The sequence below is a fragment of the Vulpes lagopus genome, chromosome 5 (assembly GCF_018345385.1).
Source record: "Vulpes lagopus strain Blue_001 chromosome 5, ASM1834538v1, whole genome shotgun sequence".
Lineage (NCBI taxonomy): Eukaryota > Metazoa > Chordata > Mammalia > Carnivora > Canidae > Vulpes > Vulpes lagopus.
In genome coordinates this window covers 39,838,353-39,855,911 of record NC_054828.1, presented here as the reverse complement: position 1 = coordinate 39,855,911, position 17,559 = coordinate 39,838,353, and the positions used below count along the sequence as shown (strand labels likewise).

Sequence of the window (17,559 nt, the reverse complement as noted above, 5' to 3'; positions counted from 1 at the left end):
TGGGTGACCTCCCTGAAACCAAGTGGTACCTTATAAATTAAAAAATGACATACAAACTTCGTATAGCCTTGGTAATGTGGTGAAAGAAACTTCTTAATTTTTATAGGCAAGTCTAGGAATCTGGAGCTGAGCAAATTTCAGGGACTTTGTCACCTGATGAATTCAGAACTGTTTTTATTGAAGTGAGAACACAGTATTTTGGTATCATCCCTTGTGCTGATAGTAGGCGTTTTGTATCTTAAATTGCTCTGAAAACCATGCTTCCCTCTCCTGTTTTTTTCCTTTCTGAAAAAGAACTACCATTTAAAGTATTTATTAAGTAATACTTTTAAGTTTGCAGGTGGATGAAACAGGCATAATATTAAGAAAACAGGGCAAGGTAGGAATGAGGCCAAAAGTCAGAAGCAAGGGGTGTGTCAAGGTGGAGGTGGGAGCTTGAGAGGCAGGAGAGCTTTGGAAAGGTTGCTTTAGACCAGAACTGGAGTCAGCAGAGGATGACGGAGAGCATATGCAGTGGCCCTGAGTGTCCAGATGAGGTCTAAAAGCATAGGTTCCCCAAACTGGAAAAGATTTCATGACTTGCCTCAGCCACATGTCACACGTGGCAGGTGAGCAGCAGGATTACCCAAGAGTTCTGCCAAGGTTGGGTACTGGCTCGACAAGTGTGGCGAGGTGAAAGAGGCAAGGCACTCCAGTGTGCTAGAGCACAGTTCAAGGGGGTGACCAGGATACTTGATAACACACCTGTAAGGGATTATGTAATTGGTAGGTGTAACTCTATTCTTTTGAGAGCAATTACCAATTTCTCTCCACTTTCCTACTTCTCAAAAGATTGGAACTAAAGATCGTGTGACTTCTGAAGAGTAAGAACTCGGGGTGAGTTAGAAATTGTACAAAGAAGCACAATCCAAAGCCTCATGCTCTTTTAAAATCAAATAACTGAGTCTAATTAGAACTGAGTCTAATTAGCACTATCTGAAATGTGAGGAATTAGAAACACAGTTGCTTAAAAACTAACTGATGCATAATGTGCAGCTGTCTGCAAGGCAACTGTTTTCAGTGTGATGGATCCTGCGCTCATCTCACGGTTCTAAAGTGGGAAAGGATTTCAACCAGAAGCAGAACTTTCTGAAACACTGATAAAAGGCAAAAACAAGTCCTTGCACTGAGTGGTTGGTCCAGGCTCACGCCTCTTGCAATTCTCCAATGTTTGTCTCCCATTAGTCTTACTGGGGTGTGTCTTGGCCCAGGTATTTAGAAAAGGCACCCAGGTATCTGCAGGTATACACAGGAGGGAACAATGAAGGGCAGGTCAGGAAGAGCCTCTGTCTCTCCAATCAGGAAGGCTTGAAGGAGTGAAAGGGAAGAATGTCAGGGCTGACAGTCCTGAATATTGGTAGGGAGAAGCCAGGTACTATCTGATCCCATGAGGTCCCCAGCATCTCTGTCTCTGCGCCTCCCTCTCTTTTCTTCTTGGGATGCTGGAGTCCACAGAGTCCATTTCTTTCTTTCTTTCTTTAAAAGATTTATTTATTTATTCATGAGAGACACAGAGTGAGAGAGAGAGGCAGAGACCTAGGCAGAGGGAGAAGCAGGCTTCCCACAGGGGGCCCGATGTGGGACTCAATCCCGGATTCCAAGATCTTGACCTGAGCCAAAGGCAGGCGCCCAACTGCTAAGCCACCCAGGCGTCCCCCAGAGTCCATTTCTTATCCCAGGCGAGGACTCAGGTGATGTATTTGCTTAGCTTATTGTCAAGAGTTCTCTCCACTCACCTTCCTTCTCTAATCCTGCTTTTTCACAAAGTCTCTGAACGTCCCACCTTGTCTGGCACCCCCTTCTCTCTTCTGCAGTTCAGACGCTGTCCACCATCCTATCTTAGGTTCACATTCTGCTAACATTACTGACAAGGACTGGTGGAGACTGCTTGTTTTGGTTCTGATTATGATTTGCCCTCATGGAGGCTGTTGATTCAGACACCATTTGCTGCTCCTTCGTTGCTCACCCCTTCCTGCAGTGGTCGAGCTTTGCTCCCAGCATGCCTTGCAGCTGACATCCTGCTCTCTGGTTACAGCCCACTCTGGGAACTGAAGCTGTCAAGGCTTTTAGGTTACCAAGGATATTACTCTGTGTAAAAAAGGCTTGATTATTCCTCCAGACCCTGTATTTATCTCAAAAATGTTTTGTTCACTACATGTCTTCTTCGTTATACCCTGGTGTGAATTATTTTGAAAAGTCAACAAAGTACTGAAATGCCAACCCCTAGATCTCTTAATACTATGAAGCACTTTTTTTTCTTGTGCATATAAAAAAGTCAATCCTGTGGTTGCTAATTAATGTACATTATGACAGTTCCCAAGCTGATATGGTGAGGCAGCTTCTAGATATTGGCATTCTTAAAGGTCCACTGTACCTGCAACTCTCACACTTTTTTCCTAAAGTGAACAAGGATGGAATTTTTACAGACCTACCCAAAGAGACATCGAGACAAGGAGAAGTTCAGATGAGCCTCAGTTCAGGTTAAAAACCAGCTGCAGGGTTTGGAATTGTGAATCTGCTTAGATTTATAAATCTTAGTGGACAGTCTAAGTCTCGGCATGACGAAGCACTAGGGTTGTAGAAATCAGCCAGGAGAACCTTGGAATAATAGCCAAGTCAACTCATTTCATAATATTATGTGACATTGGAGAGGCTTGGTAATTTTTTCCCAAAAGAATGTTTAATTTATGCCAAATGTTTTTAAGGGTGGATTATTTAAGAGCAAGGCTTATTTAGGCACTTCTGTGCAGATGGGCATTTTTTCTTTATTCTTAGTATTAGGCCCTTTAAAAGTATTTTCTTTCTGTGGCCTCTAGAAAAACCATGTGGCAAGCAAGATAAACTATAATTCATATATTACTGCAGAAAAATCTCTGTAACTTTTTTTTTAATCAAAAGAGAACTCCGAATCTTTATAGTAGACGTCTAACAAAGATGCTGGGGATGGATTAGGGATTTTTGAATCAGATTCCATCAGTGGGCATATATTACCAAGCTTATTTTAACATCTAGCAATGGACTGAAGCGGGGGGGGGGGATATTTTATATATTTTATTTCTTTATATCTACATTCCCATCTAATTGTAAGAAGTGATAAATCAAATTTTTGAAGTAGTTAATTTGCCTAATAGGCAGAAAGCCACACTGAATGCAAAAAAGCAACTTGGTCTCATAGTGGAACCAGGGAACTTGTGAACATGGAATCCATGTCAATATCCACAGAGAATTCTTCAAACATCTTTGTCATCCATGAAATTCTCTTCTGATGTTAGAGTTTTAGTGAGTGTTTATCCTGCCTAGTATGAATGTGGTAAATTAGGTAACTGCAGTAGCTATGAGCTTTTTTTTTTTTCCTAAAAAATGCCTAAGTATTTGGCTATTTCTCTTTTCAATACTTACAACAGCACATCAAAAAGGCCTAAAATAACATCCCAAACCCTCTTTATATATAAGGATCCTGAGACGGCAAAAACAAATTGGTTAGGTCTAGAATCACTAAACCCATCTGAACAATCTTGGGCAGGTGAAGACACAATGAGAGAAGGTACACCAAGTGATACAGTGTAATGCACAGACTCTGGTTAGAATAGAGGATTATTTTTCACAACCCACAAATATTCCTTCAGGACCTTAGAGGCCCTCCCACCCTCCCACCTCTCTAATCAGCATGTCTCCCATTAGCCATCACATTCCAGACAGTGTTTGGCTATCCTGACACCCTCTCTAGGCAAGGGGAAGCCTGGTTCAACCAAATCTCATGTCTATTCAAGTCATATTCCACAACCAGCTTCTGCTTTTGCCATATGTCAAGGGCCGTGGGCAATTTTCCCCAGTTTTAATCTGTATGCAGGTTAAGACTCTGTGCATATACACCACAGACTAGCTTAAGTAGCAACTCTGAGGGCAAAGAAAATAAACTCTTGTTGAAATCTTGTCATCAGATGTAATAAGTGCAAACAAACCTGGTGACACCATACCTTTCTTCCACTGAAACTTCTTTCAGCTGCTGGTGTGGTTTGGTACCTTCCATCTCCCTGATGCTCACAGCATAGATCTTGGTGGTGTAATCAATGGCCTTCTCTCTAGCAACGTCACTGTCATAGCCTCAAACAATGGAAAGAAACGGGTGTGGAGTTGGTGGGCAGTGGGCCGGGGATGGGGTGGATGGGTGCTGTGCGGGAAGGGGCAGCCGGCTAGAGGCAGGTGGGGCTCACTCACCTCCATCCTCTTCCGCATCCGTGTCTGACTCCTCGCTGTCCACTAGCTTGCTCTCTTGGGTCCCCACAAACTCCCTCGTCCAGATCATTAAGGCGGTGTCAGCACCACCGACCGTGAGCAGCACAGAGTCGTTGTGCAGCCACCTCACATTGGTGACGTGCGCGCTGTGCCCCACATACTTCTTGAATCTTGCATGCTGGCCCTGTGAAGCCAGAAACTGGTGATTACCCCATCTGGAGTCTTAGGAGTCCTGCCTTCAGACTATTTCATCCATGTTATTTTCCCGAGTGGCTTCTGGTGGATACAAATTAAGCAGTTGATCTAAGCAGCCACTTTCCTCCGTTTCTTTAGAGTGTAAGCTCTATGAGGGCAGGAACTAGGTCTCTTTTTACTGAAAACATTACCTGGCTCATCATGTCCTCAGTATGTGGTTTCTGAGGGAAGGAACAAAACGTTGGACTACAGAACCTCCTTGTGAGAGCCTAATTAAGTACTTGTTTCTCTCAAATATCAAATGTACATTCCCCACAGGTCTCTAGTGTAAACTCCTGATGGTGAATCTGGCTGACATTTGAGATCAGAAATGTTTTCCCTGTCATCCCCCATAGTGGCTTTTGTACCAAAGCCCAGGCTAGGACAGAAGAGCAAGGGACTTCTTAGAATCCTGGGGCCCAAAGTAAGATTTAAAACAAACACAGCAGTTTCTGCCACGGATACTAGAAACAATTTTCACGGGAAACATTAAAACAATTGGTTTTAAAACAAAGTATGCTCCTTTTCAACAAGCATAACCAAATATAAGAGCCCACTTTATGAATAATTGTAGAAAGCTCTCCAGAGTTTCATACCCAGGCCATACAATATTTATCGCAGGTGGAGAAGGATGAGGGTGGAATATGAGTCAGCTGCTCACAGTCCTGACATGTGGAGGGGAGCTGAGGCTGCCACCAGAAACCAGCTTCCATTTTTGGCTCATGAGCCACAGCCTGGCAAAAACAGCTCCAGCGAGAGCCATTTTAAAGAGGGAGACTTTTTTTCCATCCTCTCAGCAACAATCAGAGAATATCTTAACCAATGTGGGAAGCTGCATGCTCTTCCTGAGGTTGTGAGAGGGCCATTGGTATCCCCCATGGAAACTGGACTCAATAATGGAAGAGACTTCCAGAGGGTTTTGGACCGGCATGCTAGGGAAACTGAAACCAGCACAGACACATGGCAGGAGACAGGTGCAGCAGAGTGTGTGACTCTGAAGTATGCTCGTTTAAGATCTCTGGGTATTTGGCGGACCCCTACCTGACAACGAGTGAAAATGCCCACCCCTCAGCAGAGTACTGTGTGTAGAAACATTAGGGAAGCAAACAGGAAGGCCATATTTCCAGGAAGCCTTCCAGAGCCACTAGTTTGCTAGAAAACAGGCAGAGCACAATAAGGATTTCCAAGGGAAACCACTACTCACATAGATCTATGTGAGATCCAGAAGACATGGAAGCAAGGAGGACAGGCATAGTGGCCACGTGTCCTGCTGGTCTTCCAGCTGGAAACAGCAACCTGCCCACTGTATCTACCACCAACACAAGCTTATTTCTTGAGGAGGACAAAGAAAAAGAGCCTGAGGAATGCCTCTCCATACTCCTACTTATATAATGGTATATAGGGTTTCTAGACAGGATGGAAGAAGAAATCCAAAAAGAAAGGTTCAGGAGAAAAATGATTATAACTTGATCATAATCAGGGTGCAGGGGGAAAGAAAGTGACAGAGGAGAAAGAGGGAAAAATTATCAGTCTCAGGGATCCCTGGGTGGCTCAGCGGTTTAGCGCCTGCCTTTAGTCCAGGGCACGTTCCTGGAGTCCCGGGATCGAGTCCCACGTCAGGCTCCAGGCATGGAGCCTGCTTCTCCCTCCTCCTGTGTCTCTGCCTCTCTCTCTCTCTCTCTCTATGTCTATCATAAATAAATAAATAAATAAATAAATAAATAAATAAACTTAAAAAAAAATTATGAGTCTCTGACGTGATTTAACAAAACTGAGGTTCTTGCAGCAGAAGGGGATTCAAGATTCTCAGAATATGAAACAAGATCACAGCTCCATGGAACAATAAAGGGAATTCACAGTTACTAGATATTTCCAGGAAACCAACTCCTCCCCCAGGAGGAAGAGGTCAGCAGGGATGTTTGGTGGCTCCCTTAGGGCCTATGGAAGGAGTCTCCTGAAGACCTGGCACAGCCAGTCTGATGAGCTGTCCTTCCAGGTCATCATGTCAAACCATGCATTTGTGTCACCCATCGGTACTCACTACCACTGCTTTCCTCTTCCACTGAGTTATGAAAGAACAGAGAATCTGGAATGTGTTTCTACAGGGCTGGGTGTTAACTGCTGTTAGGGGAGAAATTCCTGAGAGTTTGATGAAAGAGATGTACCCTTCCTCAGATTCACATTTCACATAGAATTTCTCTGCCTTTAACACTTAATGGACAAAGTTCCTCTCAGAAGAGCCATTCTCTAGAGCCTTTGACTTTCTGAGAAGGAGACTTGAGACCTTGAGGGTGGGTTTGAGAGATGTAAATGACATAGTGGTATTTTAACCTCGCTGGTATAGTGGAAGGGCACAGCTTGCAAGGGAATGGAATGGAGGCTATGGAAACAACTGGCTGGCTATATAGATGGTGTCCAAGGACAGAACTGAGTTTTCTGATACATGCTTTAAGGTACTAGAAAAATAGGTAGACTCTGGGAAAGGAGAGTTTATTCTATGGAGGTCGGAAATAATGTGATTATCAGGGGACCAATACTTCATTGAGAAGATTTTAAACTGTGAAACTGTATATGTAAGAACACCTGTTAGTTATTGAAAGAAAACTGCCTGAAATAGAGGCCAAGTAACTCCTAGAAAAGGAGAACAACAAAAAGGTCAAGAAGACATGACATTATAGTCTGGAACTTGAATTTTGGGCAAAGAGGTTTAAGTGTAGTGATGAGATCTTATAGGTGTCATTATGACCTGACGACATGGAACTCAATGATAGATTATTGTGATGCGATGGTGTTTTAATGTGGTACAGCTTTCCTAACAAAGTGCCACATGCTGGGGGCTTAAACAACAGAAATTCATTTCTCACAGTTCTGGGAAGAGACTGGAAAGTTTAAGATCAAGGTGTCAATTTGGTTCCTGGTGAGAGCTCTCTTCCTGGTTTAGACACACCATCCATCTATGAGTACATACAAAGTGTGCATATGGCCTTTTCTCAGTGTGTGTGTGTGTGCATGGAGGGACAGGAGTAGAGAAGGGGGGGGAGGGAGGGAGAGAGAGCGAGAGAGCACGAGAGCACGCGCGTACCCGTGCAAGCTCTCTAGTGTCTCTTCTTACAAGTATATTAATCCTATCAGATCAGAACTCCAGACTTATGATCTCACTTGACCTTAATTATTTTTGTAAATGCCTCTCTCTATATATATAGTCACATTGGATGGCTGGGTTTTAACATATGAATTTTGGTGGGGAATCATTCAGTCCATAACAGATGGAGAACTTTGTCCAACATGCAGACTCAGAGCATTGGAGAAGTATGACAATACAGCTAGAAATATTCATCAGCTTGGGTCCACATATTTAGGAGTAAAAGTGTGCCAGAAAAATCAGATTAAGAACAAGAAAAGAAAGAGAAGTGATACTATCTTTTTTTTTTTTAAGATTTTATTTTTTCATGAGAGGCACACACACACACACACACACACACAGAGAGAGAGAGAGAGAGAGAGAGAGAGAGAGAGACATAGGCAGAGGGAGAAGCAGGGTCCCTGCGGGGACCCCGATGTGGGACTCGATCCTGGGACTCCAGGACCAGGCCCTAAGCTGAAGGCAGGTGCTCAACCACTGAGCCACCCAGACGTCCCAGAAGTGATACTATCAAAGCAGTTTACACTGACCAGTGGTTTTCAAATGTTTTTAAATTACAAAACTGTTTCTTCAACCAAATCTTACATAGTAGAACTCAAGAATATAAAGAGATATCATCCAACTTAAAATAGTGGACAAAAGATTTGTACAAACACTTCATAAATGGTCAACAAGGAAACAAAGAAGTGCTGAGCATCACTAGTCATCAGGGAAACAAAAATTACAAGCACAATGAGATCATATTATCTGCTTCCCCAGGACAGCTAAATTTTGAGGTCTGACAACACTGAATGTTAGCAACTGGGACTCTCTTACCTTCTCTATGAGAATGTAGAATGATACAACCACTTAGGAAAAAGGTCTGGTAGTTCCTTAAAAAGTTAAACATATATTTCCCCCTATGACCCAGAAATTCCACTTGTATGTGTATTTACATAAAAGGGAGAAAACATGTCCACAAAGATTTGTCCAAAAGATCTTGATAGAAGCTCTATTACAACCAAACACTGGGAAAGCATGTGCCCGTTGATAGCCATGTGGATAAACAAACTCCGTTCTATCCATACAATCGAATTCCACTCAGCTATAAAAAGGAACAGACTATTATTACACAGAACAGCAAGGAGGAATTTCAGAAACATCCGAGTGAAAGAAGCCAGACACAAAACAGTACCTACTTGATCATTCCATTTATATGAAGTTCTGGAACAGGTAAAACTTATCTATGGGGAAAAACAATGGAATAGTCTTTTCATGTGAGAACAGAGGTGTAGGGGGTTGGAGACTGACCCGAAAGTTAGCATGAGGAAACTTCCTAGGATGATGATAGTGGTCTGTATCTTGATAGGTGTTTGGATCATGTACATTTGTCAGTGTTCATCAAAAGGAATCTCAAAAAATTTGTGTATTTCAACTATATACAATTTTACTTAAAAAACGTCATAAGCAAATGCTGAACTATAGGTGATGACAGGCATGTTGCAACATTTAGGGGTAAGTATCCTGATATCTACAGTTTACTTTGAATTATATGTAGGATCTAGGTGGTGGGGTTCCAGGGGTTCACTGTATCATTCTTTTGCCTTATCTGTATGTTTGAAAATTTTCATGACAAAATGTTAGAAGAAATCTTACACAGAAACTCAATGTATAAAATACAAAACAGAGTGACTCTGGTTAAACCAGGGGTTGGGCCCTAGAGCCCCTTCAGTTGGTCCCTACCTTGTTTCCTAGGGTTGTCCCTGAGGAACCTCCTTGGAACTCAGGAATTGTAGTACCATAGCTTGAAATTTCTGCTATAAGCAGCCCATCTGGGTAGGCTGGGGATGCGGAGATGAATTCCCAAGACCAAGAGCAAATGTATGTAGCTCAGGAGCACGATACATGGGAAATTTAGCCATCTAAAGATCTGCCACAACCTGTCTAATAAAACCAGGTATCACTAATTTTCTGACTTGTCCTGTGGGCAAGGTCATTTCAAAAAATGTAGAAGTAAAAAAAAAAAAAGGAAAAAAAAAAGAAAAAGTAGAAGTAGGAAGGAAAAGTGCCAAAGAGAACTGAACTCTGAGAAAATAGGAAGCAGGGCTAGTAAGTGATGGTGAAGTGATCAATCACTGGGGGAAGGCTACTAGGTGGTTTTGGAATTTGGGATGGATAATGACGGGAACACTGGACATATTCAGAAGTGTATCTTAGGAAAAACTACAAAAATAATAATCTGACAGGATACTAACAAGTGAAAAATCAAAGAGGAAGGCACTTAAAGAAATCCAAGTTGCTGCTGAGAGAACTGGTGTGTTCAGGTATGAAGTGTACATGTGATGCAGGAGCAGATAACCAAGGATGAATACAAAAGTCTCACACAGACAACTTTAATATAGTTTCAGGAATGCTGAAGTAAAAAACTAAGACAGGAAAGGAATTTAAAGATATATTTAGGGCTAGGAAATAATAGACAAAAGTTAGGAACATTTCCTAGATTGATGATTTATTTGATAGCAGCAAAAAACAGATTTACTTATCTCCTCTATACAGAAAATGCTCTTCAAACCAGAAAGGGCAAAACAGAGGTATGGGCTTACATACAGGTACTTCTGGTGTGACCTTAGAAGTAAGGTCAATAACAGTTGGGGAGTTTAGAAACCAGGAGGCCTGGCATCAAACATAAAAAGTTCCTGTATCCAAAAGGGAAACAAGTAGACTCTGGCAAATATTGATTCATGAGTTGATGCAATCCCTGGAAAATTCTAAGGTGAATTATTACACAAAAGGTCAATAAGCACTTGGAAAAGGAAGTAATGATCACTAGGCGGTGACGGGGGTTCACTATGACCTACTTATCTTTTACTGATTGGTTTATTAGAAGGAGAGATGAAGGATACCAGAGATAGAGTCCATGTGGCTTTTAGCATGATATTTTCCAAGCCATTAATGATGTATCACTGGGCTAGAGATAGAAATGTGAGCTCGGTGTTAGCACAATCAGGTGAGTGTCAATGTCTGTTACTGACTGAAGAACTCTAACTCGATGTGTACATCAATAAGCCAAATATCAAAATGAATGAGGCTCCTGGCAGTGCTGTTTGGTTGTGCTAGTCTCTCTTCTTTTCTCTCCATGATTTAAAACCTCCACTTGTGAAATGAGAAGATAATGTGATCTGGAAAGGAAAGTAAGTATTTTGAAAAGGTATTTAAAAGATGTTGACAGGTTGATAGGTTATCTTATTATGAGATGTAGTAAGATGAATCTTATTGGGTACAAGTAGAAAGTTCTGTAAGTTCAAATTTTAGAAAATCAGTGGTGTACATATAAGATGAGGGATAACCTGAACATTTTTTTTTTTTTTTTGGGGAAAGCGATCTATGATTCAGTTGTATAGTGTGGCAGCTCAAAAAGTTGGTAACATTTTAGTTTAATCCAAATAGAAAATCCAAAGAAGGTAAGTGTCCCACTTGAGCCTGAGCTGGTCAACATCCCAAGTGGTGAATTCTATTTCAGAAGAGACGGTTTGGAAAGAAATTGATAACACAGAGCGTGCTCAGAGGCAGGGACAGCTGGAAACCATGTCCTGTGGGAGATGGCTGAAGAACCGGACACATTTAGGCTGAGGAAAATGAGGTTTTGGAGAGTTACATACTATTTTCCTCCATATGAAGGCCGTTGGAGGACCATGGTTATGTGGTGATGGTTCAGAAGGCAGAACTTTGGCTAACGAGAAGAAATTTCAGCTCTGAGCTGAAAATAGAGCAGAATATTTTGACATATGAACTATTTAAAGATGAATTGGGCTACTTTGTGAGGTAATGCATCCCTCCTCTCTGGAGTATGCTAGTATGTGCGGGAAGGGCACTGGCCCAAGACACTGTAGAGAAATTCCTCCTCCATGGTTGGATGTTGGATTTGATGGCCACTGAAGGCCTTTCCAGGAGGAATTCCAGACCATGAGGACGAGAGTCAGACCTCGACAGTAAACAAGTCATGAGGTGTTTAGACGGCATACATAACAAGAGGGCTGCCGGTGACATTACTGACTGCTTATGCCTTCAATATTTGAAAATCCACTTAGAAAAAGAAACAAAAAACAAAAAAAGAAAAACAATCCACTTAGATACAAAACATAGATTTTAGGTTATTAATGAGGTTGAGCAAGTATATATAATAAACATGCAGTATTACCTTGACAGGATAGGAGAAAAGCTTAACGAAACCAAAATCATCTCCAGTGGCTAGGAGGGAACAGTCTTTGGTCAGACTGGCAGCATTGACATCAGTCACATCACTATGCGCAGGCCAGATTCCCTCACAGGTAGGCCCTAGGACACACGTCCATGTGTCCCACTCTATCTTCTCAATCTGAAAAAGAAGGAAAGAAAATGAATATATTTTCACACAGCCTGGAAAATTTTTCAATTGAAGCACAGTTGGCACGCAACGTTACATTAGTTTCAGGTGTACAGCAAAGTGAGTGGACAACTCCATGCGTTCATTAAGCTACGCACAGCGCAAGTGTGGCTGCCATCTGCCACCATACAACTCTATGACAATACCACTGACTACGTTCCTTATGCCGTGTGATCTTTTTTTGAATTTTTTTTTTTTTAAAGAAGCGATATGAAGCTGAGTCATTCTAACTGATGACTTTAACAACCTCAAGCATTTGTGCTGTGATCTGAGGTGTGGAAGTGCTAAGCTGCATTTGAGTGGTATAAGCATTATCTCAATGAACACTACAGTCAAGGTAGCCATCTATTTTTCTACTGATAAAATCAACATTTTGGAATTGTGGAAATCTGATAAGAAGAAAGTTTTTTCATTCTTCTCTAGGTATTTGCCATTGTTGAAGCCATAAACTAGACCAGGTTTTCTCAGTGTCAGTGCTATTAACATCTCAGGCCCGGTGATTCTCTGGTGTCAGGGGCTGTCCTGTGCACGGTAGTACTTGAGCTCACTCCTCTCCTCTACCCACTGGATGCCAGTAGTTCTCCTTCCCAGGTTGTCTCCAGACAGGGGCAAATGTCCCTGCAGGAGGGGCCAAAATTGCTCCCAAGTGAGAACCACTAAGCTACTTTGATCAGTGAGGCTAATCTGTGAGCAAAATATTTTTAAGTCACAGATACAACTCTTGCTTTGAAGAACTGCTTTCTAGAAGGAATGAGTAATAAGATTGTTTAGCTACCTTAATATCCTGTATGCTACAGAGAGATTATCTTAAACATCTGAAGAGCTGTTCATACTGCATTGCCATGAATATATATTTATCCTTGAAAAGTATTTTGTCTAAAATTCATGGATGGAAGATTTAAAATTCGTATCGGTTAAATCCTGTTATAATCTAGGCTTTCCTTTTTATTTATTTTTTATTTTATTTATTAATTTTTTTAGGCTTTCCTTTTTAAAATAAACAATAGTAACCTCCCTGCGTATTAGATTTTCCTGAGGGATGTGATCTGCTGGTACATCTTAGCATTACAGAGAAACGACAAGATAAAGACGCTGCTAGGGTTTCAATGACAACATGGGGAGGCGTTAGGCATGTTTTAATGACTCAAATTTCTCCTCATTTAATGTTCTGTGTTCCTTCCTGGCCTGCAAAGAATTGGAACCAAAGAGCCGTGCTGGCCCTGGTGATTAGGGGTGCCTCAGGCAGGACCACAGACTGAGGTGACCTGAGGTGGCTTACACTGGCCTTGGCAGGAAGAGAAGAAGGAAACCATTCCTGCTGGTTCCACAAGTAGGCTTTCTGGCTGCTGACTCCTCTCTAGGCTGCAGATCCCACTTCTGAGACCCCACCCCCACCCCCAGGGCCAGTGCCCTGTGTGGCACTCTCCCCAGCCTCATGATTGAGGCACCAAAGGAGGGAGAGCTGTGGCTGACCACCCTGTGGTCACCCTAGCAGGTCATCTTCGGCCAGATCTGGACACTGTGGTCCCTAAGCAGGTACCTAAGTTGCTGTTTGCAATGGAAACTGCATTGAAAATGGAACACTAAGAAGGGCTCCTGTAACCCACGAAACCCCAAAGGGGTAAATTTGCTAAAAGTCCTGGAACTGAGATGGGAGTAGGGTCTTTTCCACAGCACCTCGCCTTGGGCAGATATATCATTACCACCATGACTTTCCAGGGGAAGGGACCGAAGCCCAGAGAGGCGAGCCATTTAAGTCACAGCCGGCTTAGGAGGCAGAGGGGAAGCGAGCTTGAGAGAGGTGGCCACTTTAGTGTCGCTTTAACTGCCCTGAGCTGTGTCAGATAGGTTTAAACAGACATTTTAATATGTGTCATACCTAACAATTTGCTGAGTAAGCTTTGTATTAGTTTCCCCATGACTGTTTAAAAAAAATAAACTTTTTTGAAAAGAAGATTTCCCAAATCCTTCATATGCAGCAGAAGGGCCTGGTAATACTGTTGATGGAAATGCTGAGCTGCCTCTCCAGTGCCCTCTCCAGTGCAAGACCAGGGGGACCCAGCCACGGAAACACCAGCTGGATAGCCTCCCCAGACAGCAGCAGCAGAGGTCGGCCTCCAGAATACCAGCTGTGTACCACAGCGCAACAGAAGCCTTAGAACATGAATTTCCCTCTTGTGCACAGCCTTCTTATATAGCAATTGCTCACTGGTCCCCACTTGGCATCATTCCCCCTCCACCAATTGGTTAGACTGAATTTTATTTTAGGATACTTATTTTGGGGCATCAGAACATGAAGGGAAAATACAGATGAAGTGATGTAAAATGATGCTTAAACACACAGAAGAAATCCAAGAGGCCCCGGGGCCTAGGCTGCTGAGCTACACAAAGACCCCTCGCGACTGGGACCACACCATGGTTCTCTTATTCTCCTAGAGCCTTAGTTCCCCTATCTGTAAAACGGGACTGACAACCATCACACGAGGCTGTTCTGAAGACAAAAGTATAGGCATATGAACTGCCCAGAACATTCACCAAGTATCCAGGGAACAAATGACATAATTTAAAATATTTCTTACCCAAGGCTACAGAAGTTTCTTTTAAAAAGTTAAAATGACAACTGATCAGAGATAAATAAATCAGAATCTGGGAGTGAGAGCAAATGATCAGGAAACAGTTTCCAGGACTATAATGCCATCGTCTATAACTTCTGTCTCCTATGTACTGCATAAATACTTCTTAGAAACCATGAAAACATGAATGGGCACATGTCCCAGTGTCCCTGGGAGCACTTTGCAATGATAGGATGGTTTCTATTACCTGCGAACTGAAGTAGAGAGAGGGAGATGCTCATCCCTCAGCAGTGTACCCGCTGACCCTTTCCCTCTCAGGAAGCAAGATTTCCTTTCCTTTCATCAAAGGTTATGTAGCAAATAAAGGAGTTGGGTTGTCTCCTGGGGCTAAGAGGAGGTTCTTAGTGTTCAATCAGCCAATTACCTGATGGCCATCGTTCCCTCTGTGAAAATACCCTGCAGACCCCAAAAGAGGCACTTGCACACAAGAGCAGCTGAACCTTTAGAAAGGTTCAAGGATTCAAAAATTGAATATAGGCTTTGCCTTCAACAATTAAAAAAATGAAGGATATGACATGAGGAAAACAGGAAAAAGGCAAAGAGTTGATATAAGTGGATGGTCAAGCTGTAGATGCGTTTGGTTTTGAAAAGTAATTTCTCTCCCTGTTGTTGCGGAAGATACTGTTACAGTAAATAGTAGAGAGTGAGAAGGCAAGTTTCAAAACTTTCTGTTCCCAGAAAGCTTTGCACAAAAGGACAGGGCATGTCCAATGGAAGAAGTAATATGTGGCATCCAGGCTGTTAGCTTTGTCACTGTCTTCCAACAGAGAAAAAGGAAGCAGCTGAAGGCTGAATGCATGATGCTGTATCAGCAGTGCTGGGAATCCGCAGGTTCTCAGGATGTGGGGAACCAGACTAAGCAGTCAGAGTTAAGAAATAAGCAAGCTTAAAGGTACACTGAATATAACCCATACCGGTGGATAATGATTGACAGGTTTTTATTTAAAATGCACAGATTAAATCTTCATGAAACGCTTTTTTAAAAAGCTCTGTGCATGACTATTACCTCTGAAGGTCTGATTACATGCCGTTTGCCTCTTGGAGCTTCAAAAAAGAGTTGTTCTTTGGCACCCGAATTAACTTGCAGTAATTTTCCTGGGATGAGAGAATGGAGTAGAGAGACAATTTACATCTGCATTTATCTTCCTATTATAAAGAGATAAGCATGGTTGCAACTATTTTGATTCATTTTAATCAGTCTCATAAATTGAGCAACTAAATCATGAGTTTTCCCGAAGTTCATGTAAAGGCAATTACATGGCATGGTATAAACCCTGAAGGCAGGAGTTTGTTCATGCGGACCTCATCAGATCCGACCTTGCACATCCCTCATAGAATCGAGCCTGCTTGGGTGCCTGGGTGCTCAGTTGGTTAAGCATCTGCCTTTGGTGCAGGTCATGATCCCAGGGTCCTGGGATAGAGCCCCTCATTAGCTCCCTGCTCAGTGGGGAGTCTGCTTCTCCCTCTCCCTCTGCCAGATTCCTGCCCTCACCCCACCCCAATTCGTGCTCTGTCAGTCTCTCTGTTATAAATAAATAAAAATCTTTTTTAAAAAGATTTTATTTATTCAGGAGAGACACAGAGAGAAAGGCAGAGACCTTAGGCAGAGGGAGAAGCAGGCTCCATGCAGGGAGCCCGATGTGGGACTCCATCCCAGGACCCCAGGATCATGCCCTGAGCCGAAGGCAGACGCTCAACCACTTGAGCCACCCAGGTGCCCCAAATATATAAAATCTTTAAAAAGCAACAACAACAAAAAGAATCAAGCCTGCTATGTTTTACTCTGTTGCAAGGAAGTACCTATTTTTCAAAAGCTTGACAAAATCTAGGTATTTTGCTCGTTTTCCTGGTTGCACAAGTGTGCAATAAAAGGAAACTGCATTGGCAAGAACTATGGCATCAGAAGTGAGAACGTTGTGGCAAGCATCCACACTTACCCAGGCCAAAATTCTAAATTTGTCCTTTAAAGTTTGGAAACTGGAAGATAAGGATGCATAAAACAACCTATAAATACTCTTCCTCCTCCCTTACCTGACTTGAAAATGTGTAAAGAAATCCAAGATTTTCCCAAAACAAAGTTTTAAGCAAAAATGGTCTTTCGGTCTGATATAAAATTACAATGTTGGATTCAATGTGATTAATGTTGAAGAAGATTAGATACCCTGATTCTCCTCTTAACACCTCACTAATCCTTTATGGCTTGAAATTTAAATGACTCAAAAGATACAGACGCTAGTAATTTTTCAGCATTTTAAAATCACAGAACATTTCAAACACATGTAGAAATAAGAAGAGTATGAAGAACCCCCATGTGCCCAAATGTTCAGCTTCAATAGTTATTAGCACATGGCCAACCCTGTTCTGTGAGCCTTCACCAGATAATTCCAAAGCAAACCTCAAATGTCCTAATATCTCATCTGTAAATAATTCTGTGTATATTACACAGAATATGTTACATCATACCATTCTACACCTGCTTTTTCCCCATAACCCTGTACATCTAGTAGTCTTGAAATGTCTTTCCTGCAAATGTAATACCAAAATAAGAACTTTGTGGCTCCTATCATGCTCTTTAATGCTTAGGTGGCAACCACCTGGCTTGGCAATCTGGTTTGGCTAATCTTCTGGAGACTATTTCTCAGTGATGAATTAAAAATAAGGCTCTCCAATTGTGTAACTGAAAAACCTTAATTGTTCCTAATTTGTTGGGTTTTAATATGGTGATGAGAAGCCTTGGCCATGAGGAGCAAGTGAATTTGAAGAAGTTTCCTTTGAAAGGGGTATATTTCCCTGAACATACATAAACGAGAAAAAAAAAAGGTAGTTAAATTAGCTGCGGCTATTTGGTATTACAAGAAGATGAATAATCAGTT

At 42.1% G+C, this 17,559-nt stretch overlaps 1 protein-coding gene across 7 annotated transcripts in view; it reads right to left on the bottom strand.

Moving 5' to 3' along the window:
- The window catches only part of EML6 (EMAP like 6), a 271,691-nt gene that overhangs the window by 38,975 nt on the left and 215,157 nt on the right, over window positions 1-17,559 (bottom strand). For 5 of the 7 annotated variants that reach the window (XR_005987687.1, XM_041754174.1, XM_041754169.1 and 2 more), the window contains exons 25-28: window positions 15,693-15,781; window positions 11,829-12,005; window positions 4,258-4,459; window positions 4,017-4,143 (exon numbers count right to left, since the gene is read on the bottom strand). Coding sequence is in view for 6 of the 7 variants with exons in the window: in XM_041754174.1 (XP_041610108.1) it covers window positions 4,017-4,143; window positions 4,258-4,459; window positions 11,829-12,005; window positions 15,693-15,781 (595 nt within the window). In the remaining variant the exon portion in view is untranslated. Of the gene's footprint in view, window positions 1-548; window positions 745-4,016; window positions 4,144-4,257; window positions 4,460-8,555; window positions 8,736-11,828; window positions 12,006-15,692; window positions 15,782-17,559 lie in introns of those variants that run through there. The other 2 variants (XM_041754171.1, XM_041754173.1) reach the window with 2 other exon arrangements.